Source organism: Equus caballus, chromosome 5 (genome assembly GCF_041296265.1).
Source record: "Equus caballus isolate H_3958 breed thoroughbred chromosome 5, TB-T2T, whole genome shotgun sequence".
In the NCBI taxonomy this organism is placed as follows: domain Eukaryota; kingdom Metazoa; phylum Chordata; class Mammalia; order Perissodactyla; family Equidae; genus Equus; species Equus caballus.
Window position 1 is genome coordinate 8,344,953 of NC_091688.1, and position 15,116 is coordinate 8,360,068.

At 40.8% G+C, this 15,116-nt stretch overlaps 1 protein-coding gene across 27 annotated transcripts in view; it reads left to right on the top strand.

Moving 5' to 3' along the window:
- Positions 1–15,116, top strand: part of DNM3 (dynamin 3) — a 567,669-nt gene that overhangs the window by 525,245 nt on the left and 27,308 nt on the right. For 25 of the 27 annotated variants that reach the window (XR_011438995.1, XR_011438997.1, XR_011438996.1 and 22 more), the window contains 3 exons: positions 4,415–4,579; positions 12,095–12,321; positions 12,890–13,126. Coding sequence is in view for 22 of the 27 variants with exons in the window: in XM_070267682.1 (XP_070123783.1) it covers positions 4,415–4,579; positions 12,095–12,321; positions 12,890–13,126 (629 nt within the window). In the remaining 5 variants the exon portion in view is untranslated. Of the gene's footprint in view, positions 1–4,414; positions 4,580–12,094; positions 12,322–12,889; positions 14,719–15,116 lie in introns of those variants that run through there. The other 2 variants (XR_011438994.1, XR_011438998.1) reach the window with 2 other exon arrangements.

Consider the following 15,116-nt stretch of genomic DNA (forward strand, 5'->3'; position numbering starts at 1 on the left):
ACATAGGAAAAGCAGACATCCCAGTCAAGTCCAGAGCTTGTATAATGGGTGGTTTAAGATATGGTTGGAATTACTTCTGATTCAACTGTTTCGTTCCCTCACCTGTTAAAGTATTGTCTTTAAAATCTTGTAAAATAGCCTGTTTCTTGAATACTGTGCAAATAGTTTCGTAAGAAAGTTCTATTAATTTTTTAAACAATTTCACATTTGCAGTGCTGAGTTGTTATTTTTTGATTGCTTAATTTGCATTAGATTTCTCAAAAGCTATTTAGAAAAAAAATTGCAATAGGAAGGCCTGTCCATTGTATCTTTTCAGAAGAAAGCTGGTTTTCACAATATTCTTCACATTTTGTAAACAGCATCAATGAATCTGCACATAAAAGGTTAAATGTTTGCAGACCACTCTTTTCTGCCTCGAAGATCAGAGACAAATTACTATTTTTATTTTACACTCCCTTGATGAGGATAATGATAAACAGCTGTCACTTCAGTGCTTAGCCTGCAAAGAATCCTGTTGCAATCCTATAATTTAAACAAAGAAAAAATACATAGTCATACACAGTATACATGCAGACGAGAGCACGATAGAGAATTTGGTTAGAAGTGGGCTTAGAGAGAAGGGAGCGTTTGTGCTCTGCAATTTCTCAGTTAAAAGAAAAATTCCGTCTATGTACATTTTTCCCATCTATCTTAGACATATTAGAAGGGGCAATTACTGCCTTATTTCTTTCTAAAATCAGAAAAGAAATTAAATTTGCATTCTGAATTCTGTAACACCCCATCATGTCCATGGTATAATCAGAATAGTTAAGATTTGCAATGCGAACACATGTCTATTAGTATTTCCAAAAGCTGAAGAGAATTTCAAATTGTTTTACTGGTTATTCTGGAACACTTCTCTCTTTTTTTTAAATGTTGAGAATTAAACCGTTCGGTGTTCTTCATACACTCTGACACCTTGCTTATTAATTACATCTGGTTTCAAAAGTGAAAGTCAGTATCTTTTGCATAGTCTGATATGCAAAAAGTAAAGCAAGGCTAAATGTTAAGAATAGTGTGAAGTGGGAAAAATCAGTGTTTCTAGGGGCCGGCCCCGTGACGTGGTGGTCGGGTTCAGCGTGCTGCACTTCGGCAGCGGGGGGTTACGGATTCAGATCTGGGCTCGCACCTACGTCACTCGTCAGCCATGCTGAGGTGACCCACATATAAAGTGGAGGAAGATTGGCACGGATGTTAGCTCAGGGCTAATCTTCCTCAAGCAAAAAAAAAAAAAAAAAAAAAGGAGGATTGGCAACAGATGTTAGCTCAGGGTGAATCTTCCTCAGCAAAAAAATCAAATCAGTGTTTCTATATGAAAGCATAGATGGTGATATAATTTTCCTAGTATTTCATATTCCTAGAGTTTCTTTTAATAAATACTATTTATTCTGCTTTTCTCTTTTGGCTCAACCATTAATTTTTTACAAATATCAGTACTTCAATGACATCTTTTTCCTAGAAACCCTTTTTACTTTATTTTATCTGTGAAACTGACTTCATATATTATGGATGTTTCATTGTTTCATAATACCTCTTGATTTTTTTATACCTAAGGAAAAAAAGAAATTGTTTTAATATTGAATTCTTCTTACATTTACTGAACAAATTTCAGCTCTCAGAGCCTCAGCATACTCTTCTGTGGGGTGACAATAACAATGGTACCCACCTCCTAAGGTTGTGGTGTGGATCTTGTAGGTAAGGTACTTAGCACAGTACCTAGAACACAGTAGGTGCTCAGTAAATGTTTCTAGGAGAGGTAGTATGTAGATGCTGAAATGCTATCACCCCCTACTGTTAAATACAATAGCAAAATCCCAGTATATTTCAGATCAGAGAGACAAACTGAATTGTGTTGTATCTATTATGGAGGTTTATGTTGCTTTATACAAAAGATGTTTTCCTCTCAAAGCTGTAGGTCATCCGTTCTCATTTATATACCTAATTTCAAAATCATTTTATCATCTTAACCATTATCAAATAGTAGTGGATTCTAATTCATCACCTTGGAGTTTCTCTGGTCTCCAATTTCTCTAACGAGCAGGCATTCTTGGAGACCCTGAAATGCACTGGGACAGCTTCCTTCATTTAGGTAAACACTCGTGTAGTGTTAACTGCTCCTCCTTCTCCTCATTCTCCAGTGCAACAGGCTCTGTTCTAGGTGCTGAGAAGGGAGAGAGAAACAAGGCCCTGGAGCCTAAGAGGAGGAGAAGCATAAAACTAGGCTGGGTATTAAATAACAAAAGTGAGTACAAGACACAGATGAAGAACAGACGTGGGAGGGATAGAGAGTCGGAGGGCCACTGGAAGCTTGTCTAGAAGAGCTGATGGCGGAAGGGGCTTTGAAAGATGAAAGGTCTTCACAGGTGGGAGGAGAGGCTTCCAGGCAACCGGACCAGCTTGCAGAAAACATGGAGGTGTTTCCATAATGTGTGCTGAGATCAAGCAGCTCTCTCACTCTTATTCGGAAAGAAAAGAAAGAAACTAGCATTTATGGAGTGCCCATGAGGCCCTTGGCTAGGTCATTTCATATATCTTATTCAGCTTCCCTAAGTTTTCCAGGGAAGTGTGTCCCCATTTTAAAGATGGAGAAGCTGAGTCTCAGTTACATCAAGCAACTGAAGTGTGGCCATGCAGCCAGTACATGACAGACCTGAATTTGAACCTAAAGTTTTCGCTTTCAACTACAATACTCTTAAAACATCACAGTAACCACTGATTCTTAGAATTTGGGCTCAGCGTGGAGTACATTCACAGTGGTTTCTAATGCTCTGCAAAGAAGTTCGGGAACAGGTCTGATTTTTTCATTACCGCAGCTGACCGTCCTTCCGTCACCTGACCACTTTATGGTCTTAGCTTTTTTCCTATTTATCCCAGGTCCGACGGTGCTTATATCACAAATTAATAATAAAAATAAAGAACAACACAAGACTTGATTTAATTCTTTCTTTCAGTGACCAAAGACCATTTAAAAGGAAATGGTGTAAGAACAACTGTCATTTTTGGCACTTCCAATCCTCTCCCCTGCTTTAGTAGCAGTAAGATGCCTCAAAAATGTCCTCCAGCTGTCACCCTGAAGCATGGGGTCATACTCTCAGGACTGGAAAATGACTGCTGTCTTTTAGAGTGAGCACATATTTCAACATTTTTTTAACACGTTGGATGTTTCTGAGCAAGAGAAACCTATATAAATGATTAGAAGCAATTTCTATCTTTGTTGTTGATTTTGTGGCCTACAGATATGCCTTTCACACATGCATATTGATTCAGAGGAGAAGCTTGTCATTTACAGATCCATTTAAGCTTGTTAGCTCAGTGCCTTGCCTAGAACTGATTGCATGATTGAGAACCTGGCAGATCAAAGTAGGTACATTTCCAAAGAAAAGTACTTCATGTCCACATTGGAAGCAATAAATTATTTCCTTTTTTTTTTTTTTTTGCATTCATAATTAAATCTTTCCAAATGCTAGAAAGTAGCCAGACCACTAACAATATTTGTATCATGTTCTGGGGCTTAGATGGTTCAACCTGACTTGAAATGGAGACCATTTGTTCTAAATTGATTTCAATGCCAAGCCAATAGGTCAGCCCTTAATGATGAAGATGCCATTCCAGCCCAGCCTCTTGTGGATAAGCCAAAATTAATTAACTCAAGTCCCATAGTATAGAAAACAGATGCTTCTCTCATGTTGCACAAATAAATTCTTTGTGTATAGATGTGTTCTGTTTTATTCAAAGAATAACAAGTTGGAAGTTAAAATTGTAGGTTTTTCGCAATGGAGCCAGCCTTTGGTAGTGATGACAGAAGCATGCATTTACATAACAAATTCCAGCAAGTGCATGGAGAAATGAATTATCCTCTAGATCTCTTATTTTGGCTTCAGGCCAGGCCTGGGAGATTTAGTTTTAAGTCTGGGCTGATCCAAATGCTGATCCATTCCAGAACAGACCTAGGAGTTCCGGAACAACAACAAGGTTATTTCTAAGGTCTGGAATCCCTGGAGACACCTCCCAGAGGTTTACATCTGCAGCCTATGTTTGGATTCAGTTCTCTGGCCAGCTTGCAAATGGCTTAAGATTAGATTGTTCTCTGGAGGTATGTTGTTAAGTGCACTGTTTATCTGGATAGTCATCTCAACATTCATTCAGAATTAGAATACTTGCTTTTCCTAGATTGTGGCAGGTGAAAAGTAGAATAATAACCGCATGCTTCTGATCTCTTTTCAGAATTAACGGATGTGCAATGAGATAAAGATTTTACCATCTAGTAGTGTAACGCCAAATACAGTAAATGGAAGTTGGTCATCTGATGATGTATGGTGTTTTTTTTCTTCTGAACGAATGTGAAATAATCCATGTTTTCGTTCCTTTCTGTCAGACTGAAAGTGATGAGAATGGCCAAGCAGAAAACTTTTCGATGGACCCGCAACTGGAGAGGCAAGTGGAGACCATTCGCAACCTCGTAGACTCCTACATGTCTATTATCAACAAATGTATCCGAGATCTAATTCCAAAAACGATAATGCACCTTATGATCAATAATGTAAGTGATTGTAAACTGTCTCATTTTAACTTCTAACCCATCCTAGTGTGGAAATTGCTCCCATTTTCTTGAGTTTCTTTGTGTTATTTTCTGGAGGGCTGAGATACCTATTACCCAGGTTCATCATTTTCCATTACAAGTGGTCAGTGACTGACCAGTGAAAGAAAATTTAGGAGAGAAAACATAAAACTTCGAGCTATGGTAATGTGGTATTCCCTGTTGGCTGTTTCCTTTAGAAGGGTGTGAATTTGCTTACATTAAAGTAAAGCAAAAATACCATAGCTATGGTCAGGGTAGAAATTAGTTGCAAAAACAGCAATAAAACCAGATGCTCTGGCTCCTAGACTTTAAGATTGAAGGCGAAAGATAGTGATTCTCTTCTACACACACATACACACATGCGTGAGAACACACACACATATATGTTATATGTTAATGTGACTTTTCACTTCTAAAACTACAGAATGCTATTTTAGCCTGGGAAAGGACTTTTTGCCCTGTTTCCTTGGATACAAAGTCAGCCAAGTTTCCTTTTCTAAGGCAAGGATGATATAGCCACAAACCTCAAAATGTCCTGCTGGACTAGCCATCGACTGATCTACATCCTATAGAATCTCTTCCTCCTCAAGGTTATTTTTATAGTAGTCAGGCTATGATACTTCAATCACGTGGGAGATTTGGTTCTTTTGGTGGCTACTTTATTAAAGTACAAATTACCACAAGTTATTTGTGAAATTATCTTTTAGATAAGATAGGTTATAATGCGGTGTTTTATAGCAGGCTTTTCTGAGACTTGAAAAGCTTTATTCCTAGTTATCTTCTAAGGACACCTTCTTACTTAAATCAATGATCTATTATGAGCATTTGCTTGGGACAAATAAAGATTACATGGCAAAGTACTGAAAAGAGCCCCACCTAGAAGTCGGGAGGAAGCTGGATGTTAAACCTGGTTCTGCAACAGACTGTTGACCCTAAGGCAAGTCACTTAACTTCTTTGCATCTATTTCCTCCATATGTAGAATGCTAATCATAGAAAAAGTACCTGGCTTAAGGATTTGTTCCAGAAAATAGTATATGTGGAAGGAATATAAAAAATATAATTGTAAGAAACTAATATGGCTACTTATCTAAGAACTCTAAATAGCCTTTATCTGTAACTCAAGATTCCTTTCAAAATTGTATTTCTAAATATGAAAATCCATTTGTTCTTCATGATCTACACCTTCCTTGACTGTAAGAAGCCCCCAGCACTCTGTGAAGAGTCGTGTTTTTAACTAAGTCTATTTTCCTGCACATTTCGTGTATTCAGACAAGGTCAGTAGGATGCTTTGACATAGCAGCAGCAGGTAAGCACAATATTGGAAATTTGGAAACCATGAATTGTATTCTTCTGCTTGGTCAATGGCCTGCTGTGTGACCTGAAGCAAATCATTTGGCCCCTCTGAGCTGAAGTCAGTCACTTCTGAAACGGCAGGAAGAACACTGAGCTGCCTCACAGAAATGTCAGAGAACATAATTAATGGGACTATATGCCATTTTGAAAAATATAAAGTACTAAATAAATAGTCTGTGTATTTTTAAAATTACCCTCTTAACTTTACTTAAATGAGTTCAGGTTGTTTTGCCGTGGTATATCCAGGCACTTGCTTATTTAAACATTCTCCTGATTAAGCATCATTTATCTTTCACTGCTTTACCGAGAGTCATTAGTGCTGCCATCAGTTCAAACGCTGCTCTGCTCTGCACAGCGTTAAATCATCAGCACAGGAAGTCGCGCTTCCTGTCTATAGCTGTGAGGCGTAGCTTGACACAAATTAGTTGAAAGGAAAAAAAAAGACCCTATTGCAAATCTATCCTACTTTCACCTTCTCAAGAAAAACATCCACACATCCACAAAGAAACGCCCGGGGTGAGCGCCCTCAGTCCTCTGGGTGTGCCTGCTTGCTTTCACGGTGACATGGCTGACCCCCCCCACCACACACACACACACACGGTGCTCCCCACGGAGGCGAGGCTCTGCGAGCTGTCTTGAGAGACCGAGTCATGAGGAAGGAGACTTAGTTAGGTCAAAGATTGAAGCACAGACTTAATAGGAATACGGAGAAAGCAAAAACATCCTGTAAGGCTGGATTCTTATGAAATTACGGTTGCCTTTGTTTGAAATTTAACTGTTCATATCTACCAGAAAATAGTTTTCCATATCTAGGATGATAGCATTTCTTTGCGTATTATGTTATCTTCTTTTTTACTATATATGTAAAAAATACAGTTTTTATATATAACATATATATTTTAAAATTATGTATATAATTATGTATGCATATGTAAAAATAGAAATCTCTTTTTTTAAACATACTCATATTCTCGTGGCATCTTAACGTACAGGGCGTCAGAGCCCTTTCTGTGCTTTCTGAAGCACCCCATCGAGTTCAAGGAACAGAGACACGACTGCACGGCTGTGTCGTGCCTGTGTGCTGATTTCTAGGTGCTTTACAGTGAAGAGATCTTCAAGCGAGGGAATTAATCATCAAATCACAACCAGAAAACGAATACTTTGACTCCTCATTCTAAATTCCATCCACTTAACCCTGCTGCTTTTATCAATGGCTTTGGGTGAAAAAGCTAGTTGTTCCTCCAGAACCGATAAATGCCTCACACGGGGTCCTCAGTTTGTGGACCATCACTGTGGAAAGCCGTGCTGCGGCCTCTCCTCTTTGATATGGGAAAACGGCGACTCTGCCGTCTGAAAAAGAATATGTTTCAGCCAACCTTCATAAAGTTCAGAATTCGGTGGGTAGTTTCCTTTGAAAGTTTACATTAAGTGTTCTGCCACTCAAGCCTCCATATGGAATTGTTTAAGAAGTTTAAAGCCAGCAATAAATGCCTTGCCTCAGACATACTGTAAGCCTTTGTCTATTGAAATGCAGCAGCTGTTTCATTGCTTAAACATACCAGGTAACAGCGGCACAAAGAAATAGCAAGTTTATGACAGGCAGTCGTTCTGGCCGGGCTACAGTCAAAGAGCAGAGTTTTGTCCAGGACTTGAAAGTTAACACACACATGACACCCCATGGCAAGCACATTTTGATGGCTGCTTCTCTGTAGCTCACCCCCCCAGAAGCTCTCCATCAGAGAATCGAGAAAGTGGATCCAGCTTTATTCTAAAAGTGTGCCACTCACTTTGTTCCTCGTATTCAAACAAACCCAGATAATACAAAATAGAATGTAAAGTTTTTATGAAACTTTTTAAGAACCAAATATGAAACCCAGAGGCATTTCACACTTGGCGTGTGGCTGCAGCCTGAACCCCTGGACCCCTGGAGATCCACAGGCACTCTCCTTGCCCATTGGCGCTTTGGTGGAAAATTAGTAACATGTGCCCTCGTTTCAAAACTTACTATGACTTAAATGTGTACTAAGTAGTGTTCTTTTAAATGTTCATTATTTGAGGGGAAAGTACATCTTAAATACCAGAGCATTGATTTGTTTCCATGGGTCAAGAATTCAGCATCCTGCTCAAGAAACAGAGCGCGACCAGGACCCAGAAGCCCATTCTTGCTCCCGCACCCCCATTGCTCCCCGCCAAGGGTAACGCTCCTGAGTTCTTACACGAGGGATTGGTTCTGCCTGTCCTTGAACTTCGCAATCCTCCAGGCCGTGCTTTTTTGTGTCTAACTTGTTTTGCTCGACGTTATGTTTGTGAGTCAAATGATTTTACTTTTTAAAGAAGGAAAACCTCGTTGGTCTCTAGCAGAGCTAAATCTCTGGGAAATGGAACGGAGGCTTAAGGAGAAATGAGAGAATTGTGAGATCTCAAAGAATCACACAGTTCTAACCAAGCCTCTCTCCAAAACTAAGCAAGTTTAAACTTCTCAATTAAATTTTCATATGCATATTGCCGTGAATGAGAGCCATCACTGTGTTCCATTCTGTGACCCTCCCAGCTGGAAACAAAGAGAGTTTAAGGCAATGGTCTCCTTAGGCACTGAATTAATTGTATGAAAAGCCCAGAAATGTCTCTTTTATATGTGAAGGCTTTAAAATGGTCATAGTAATAAAGACAAAGGAGGTTTAAGGTGCAAAAATCTTACAGGTTGCTAGAGAAGGGTTAAAGCAGAAAGCGAGGAAAACATGTGGAACGTTTTTAATGACCTCGCATTCCTTTACACTGAGCAGAACGACACGGCGCAGTAATGCCTGTTTATCCAGCCTGCAGAGTTTGAACTGGAAGGAGGTTTGGTGTGTGAGAATTTTTTTGTGAACCCTACAAAGATGTATAGGTTCTAAGGTGTTCTAATTAAAAGCATAAATGTTATTTCAAATCTCACATCCAAGTGTAATTAGGTATTTTCTAAATGCTATCATCTAAAAGGGATCCACTTGGCCTCTAATTGTCCTGCAGAATACTTGATTTAAATATTTGTACCGCTCACATACAGACTGCTCAGAAAGTCCCCAAAGTGTCTGGAAACTCCCCGAAGTGCCCCTACCTTTGTTCCAGTAGCATCACAAAGCTAGGTTAGCAGGAGGAGAACAGTCTTGGAAAAATTTTGCTTAAGTGCAAAATAAAATGTTAGCCCATGCTCTGTATTGAACTGTGTCACTTGCTGCCTGCACCATTGCAATGGCTTCCTCTTTGTTCCTCTGCCTCCACATACCTAATGCCAGGTTAGCCTCTATACTGTAACAAGAACAGCTTTTGTTTCTGGAGCGCTAACCAAATGCTAGGCATCGTGCTAGGCAATTTATATGCATTCTTTCACTTAATCCTCACAACAGCTCCTGAGGCAGCTACAACCATTATTGTCACTGTACACTCCGGGAACCTGAGACTCAAAGAGGCTGAGTTCTTTGCCCAAGAACAGTAAGTGTTGGAGTCAGCTCAAACTCAGAGCTCAAACTCAGAGCTGTCGATTCCAAAGCTACGTTCTTAACCACTGTGCCGTACTGCCGTTTGCTCTCATGCTAATGATACTCACGTTCTTTTAGAACATTGCCAAATCTTTTGGAGAGTGGCAAGTTTAGTGTGTAACATTTTGCTCTGGAAGAGTTGATTCACGGCAGATCTTTGATCAGAATGCTCAAACAGGCCTTCTTATTTTACTTTGTGGTTTGTTTGACAGTTGCTTCTTAATTCAGATCTGCTTTAAATCTATTCTTGGAAGGATCTTCTTTTAAATTGTGTTTAATAGATTCTAAGTGATACTCCAGTAAGATGTAAAGCTTCAAAAGAGCTTAACCCAGCAGACGGTCAATGCCAGCCAGGAAAGGCGTCTGGTTTGACGTCTGGACTTAACACCACCTATCCAAGTGCACACACACGCCCAACGGTGGAAGATTTGTGCAAATGTGCGTGACTCCTTGGGTACCTGCAAGTGTGTTTAGAAGTAAATAAATCTTCAAGGAGGGGAATGAAATATTCTTTAAGCCAAATTTACTGTCTTTCCTCCAAATCTGACTTGCCTTCTTGACTTCTGATGTCCTGTGTCCCCACTCACCCAAACCTCAGTGCTTGAGGTGTTTTTGCTCCTTTCTTCCTTGCCCTTCACGTGAAAACAGCACCAAGTCGGGGAGGTTTATCCTTTATAATGTCATTTATATATGCCCGCCTTTTCTATTCCACTGCAAACTTGGTAAATTGGACCCTTATCATCTCATAAATGATCTACAGTAGTCTTCTAACAGATTTCTTTATCTCCACTACCACCCTTCCAAATTCTTGTCCCGTCACAGCCCGATTAACTTTCTTAAAACTCTCTTTTATTGTTTCACTTGTTTAAAAGCCTTCCATGGCTCCCCATTGCCAAATGGATAATGTTCAAACACTTTTCCTTGGCATTCAAGGCCTTCACATCTGGCCCCAGGTTACCTGGCCAAATTTACCTTCCACAACAATTACACATAAATCTACTCTACCGGACGGTTGCCTGACTACATCTTGTATATTAGATTACTTCCTTGTTTGAGTCATTCTTGGTTTCGAAAATATGTGCAGAGAATACTTTTTATTTCACCACAGTGAAGCTATGATTGAGCTGAATTTTCTGATGAGAGGAATTATTTACATGTTTTGGTACCTTCAAAAAATCATGAAGCTGTGTGTTTTAGACCCTTGTCCTCTCCTGAGTGACAAATTTATCTACAACCCAGGAGTTCTGAGCATCTGACAGGTATTCTGTTGCCTTTGGCCTTTCTTAGAGGTATCCAGTGACTCCAGATAAGTGTTGGGTTTCTCTTTTAACAGAGAAACTGAAAAGCCCAAGTTGGTTTATTTTTCTAGGCTCGTTAGTTGGCATTCTTGCTGTGCCACTCTAAAATAATATTACTTAAACACAAATTGTCTTTTCTAAGCCCCCAAAAAAGTGGGGTAATGGAGTACTGGAAAGAGTGCTGGCTTCAAGTCAGAAGATTTGGGGTTCAACTTAAGGCTGTGTGACTTTGAGCAAATTACCTAAACTCTCTGAACTTCAGTATCTTCATCTATAAAATCGGGATAATAATACATGTTTCCTAAGTATTTGGTGAGAATTAAGTCAGATAGCTTGTGAAAACACTTGGAACATAGAATATTTCATTGATTCTCACATTCACTTTTTTCACTTTTAGTATTTCTGACATGGCGATGCATGTTATACTCAATGACATCTTGGCATTCTGTCATAGTTTAATTGATGATGTTTTTTCCTTTCTTAGTGGCACATAAGATAGGGGTCTGTCTTGAAATCCATGTTGCCTTAGATGTGATGAAATATGGTAGTTGATGCTCTCTCCATCAGTGCTGTGCAACACGTGCATCCACTCCATTCTCATCCTGCTACAAAACGCCCCTCCCCGAAGGCTTATGCATATTGTTCATACTTCAGTTTGTTTCTGTGTATCTGTTAACTATGGAACCTCACATCAGTCCTCATCACTGTTAAATAGCTTCTATTGTAAATTTCTAGAAAGCAGAGAGTGTATCACTCTTTTTTGTAAATCAACTTGCATAACTATATAAGGTTCTGTATTTAATAAATATTCACTTATTGAAGCTAATTCCTTTTGAGATGATGTTGAAATCTGGGGTCTTGATAGTATCGCAGTGATTTTGGTAAAAGCTAGGTCAAGGAATGGGTAACTTGTGTTGTTGCACGGGTCTCTTTACCTCATGGTTTCCTGTTGAAAATATTGCTGCTTACCTCCTGGTACCTTCCCTTGTCTCCAAGCCAAGCAGCCTCAGACATCGTGGAAATGCTTGCACAGCCAACAGGCCCTGTTCTGGCGAGGGCAGGGTTTGGCCCTCTTTTCAACTAATCTTTGTCTTCCTTTAGTGTCAACAGCCGTAAGACAGAGGGGAAAACTGTTACTGGTACCAGTACTGAGGGGTGCGGCATACTAAAGAAAAGAGCGAACAGATGCGTGATGCATCCTTTTCCCAGAGTGGACTTCTGTGGACTTTGTCCACAGGCTCTGAGCCAGTTTATCATTCGATCGCTCATTCATTCCCATTTTTACTTTTCTGTGGTGACCTTACAGGTTAAAGATTTCATCAATTCAGAGCTCCTAGCACAGTTATATTCTTCAGAGGACCAAAATACTCTGATGGAGGAATCTGCTGAGCAGGCTCAGCGCCGGGACGAGATGCTTCGAATGTACCAGGCCCTTAAAGAAGCCCTTGTGATCATTGGCGACATCAACACCGCCACTACGTTCACCCCAGCGCCGCCGCCGGTGGACGACTCCTGGATACAGCACTCCCGCAGGTAGGAAGTCAGCCCCTAACCCGAGGCCTGCCAGGCTTGTCCAGGATCATTTCCCGAGCACACTTCCCTAAACCAATATGAATGTAAAGAAAAAAGAGGAAAAACGAGACAAGCTCAGGAGTGAGAGGGTCAGACACCCCAACTCCCTTCAAAAACAAGCATGATACACCCTTCCACTAGAACGTTATATAGCCAGTAAAAAGAGTAAGGTCTTTAAGGCACTGAAAGGATAGTCAAGTTAATGTGAAGCTTAAAAAAAAAGTTGTAGAACGTTGTGTTCTATTATGTACAGAGAAGGAATTGAGAGAGAGAGAGAGAAAATATTGTAGAATATAGTTAAAAGGATGCGCAGGAAGCTATTGGTTGTCTCCACAGAGGGAAGGGGTCAGGGAGGGAAACTTCGTTTTCATCACATCCTTTTGTACTTTTTAACATTTGAAACATGTATCTGAGTTACCCAGTCAAAAAATAATTTTTTAAAAAGCAGTCAGGAAGTCATGAAATCTTTCTGGAAGGATGACCTCAACAGGAAGGAGGAGTGGGCAACCTGCTGTCGTCTCTTCCTCAGGTCGCCCCCTCCCAGCCCCACCACCCAGCGGAGGCCGACGCTCAGCGCCCCGCTCGCTCGGCCCACGGCCGGCCGAGGGCCCGCGCCCGCCATCCCCTCCCCGGGGCCCCACTCGGGGGCGCCCCCAGTCCCCTTCCGGCCCGGCCCGTTGCCTCCTTTCCCCAGCGCCAGCGACGCGCTCGGAGCGCCGCCGCAGGTCCCGTCCCGGCCCACGCGGGCCCCGCCCAGCGTCCCCAGGTGAGTGGTCTGCGCGCCGCGGACACGCGGGATGCTCTTCGGTTCTCTTCTCAGAGCATGGCAGACAAAATTTATTTGAAAAAGAAAATTGCAAACATATTCTCCTACACGTTTGCAGTTTTCACCCAGGAGGGTGATCGTGGGGGAATTGCTGAGCCTGCTGCACCATTTAAAAACCAATACGTGGTCTAAGCCTCTCCTTTATCAACTTGGCACAAACTAAATGGGACCAAAGAAAACTGGCTCCAAATGAATGATAATTTGGGAGCTGTTTGTAGAATGTGACAGAGAGCTTTGAAAGGAAAGAGCCGTGGCTGGGCTGTTGCAAGCTGTGTGTTCCCTAGGTCAGGAGAGAATCACCAGCTGAGGCCTCACTTTGTCCATTACCAGAGGAGTTCTAGAAAACCACGGACTTCAAGGAATGTTATCCATCTGCCCTCTGAACTATGACCCTTAAACGCAATATTTTAACTTTAATGTAGGCTGAGGAAAAATCTGACTGATTAATCTGCAATTGCTTTTGTAAAAACCATGCATAGAAATTTTAACATAGCCATCATGATTGCTGTGTGCAGTCACTAAACATGAATGAGACAGAACACTGTACGTTGGAAGAATACATTTTGGCATTTGTAAGCAGATTTTCAGGCTTAACTGTGAAATGAAATAGCTAATAAATAAGTGGAACTTGAAACCCATATAGTTGAAGGTGTAGTCTCACCTTCATACATTTGCAGTCAAAATATGTACAATGTGTATGATTAGAGATTTTGAAAATAGAAGGAATTAGGAGTTTTTCCTCAACATCAGAAATTTTAAAAAGAAAGAAGATTAGCCCATTCAGAAAGCTAATTTTTAAAAAATTCAATTCAGAGGGTTAAAATATTTGTATACTCTGTGAAGGAAAACCTTACTATATATGTGAACCATAAAAAGAGAAGCGACTTCTGCCCCCCATGAGGCCTGAGTCCCCTCAGCCTCTGATCGCAGAGCTTACATTGATGTTGATCTTCAGGCTGTCGGGTGTAATGAAGAGAAGAAGGGGCATCTTAGACTTGTAAGCAAGGGATGTAGTAGGAATAGCGGGGATGTGGAATTAGAAGATCTGGTTTGCCACAGACCTTGGGCAACTCAGTTAACTCTGAGCCAGGAGTTCCTCATCTGTGAAACAGGGACAAATTCAGCAAGGCCATTGCCCAAATCATTAGAGATGAGGTATTTGAGAGAATCTGATAAACTGTAAAGCACTGTGGTTGTTGCTGTTATCATCATTTTGGTCCTAATCAAACAGGACATATGTACTTTCAAATCTATTTTTTCTATATTTTCTAAAGAAATCTATATTTTTTCTCTAAACTCAGTAGGTTTGGCTTATCATTTAGTTGTAACTAAATTTGAGCTAAATTTCTAGTAATAATAGTAAAAACAGAAGCTCATATTTATTGTGCTTTCTGTGTACCTGAGGCACTGTCCTAAGGGCTTTGCAGGTACATTTTTGTTTAATACTCACTACAACCCAATAGGATAGGATATCATCTGTTTTACAGAGGAGGCCCAGAGGTTAAGCAACTTGCCCAAGGCTGCTCGACTAGGCCCTAATGGGGCTGGACTTTGATCTCAAGCAGCCTGACTAGAGAGCCCCGCCTCCCAGCCACGATACCATGGTTTCTCAACCTCGGCGCTATTGACATTTTTGTTGTGGGGGACTGTCCTGTGCATTTTAGGATGTTTGCCAGCATCCTGGCCTCTACGTACTGGATGTCAGTTGCAATCCCCCAGTCATGACCACTAAAAATGTCTCTAGACATTGCCAGTGTTGGGGGGAAGGCGTAAAACCCCCCTCCCCTTGAGAACCATGGCACCACAGTAGAAAAAAGACTTTTCCTTCCGTGTAAAAAAATATAAGTATTGGCATTGAGCCTCACTACAAGCAAGAGTAAATTATTGTTTTAGGAGACCTCAGATTGACTGGAAAAGTGTCTGCCGTTGT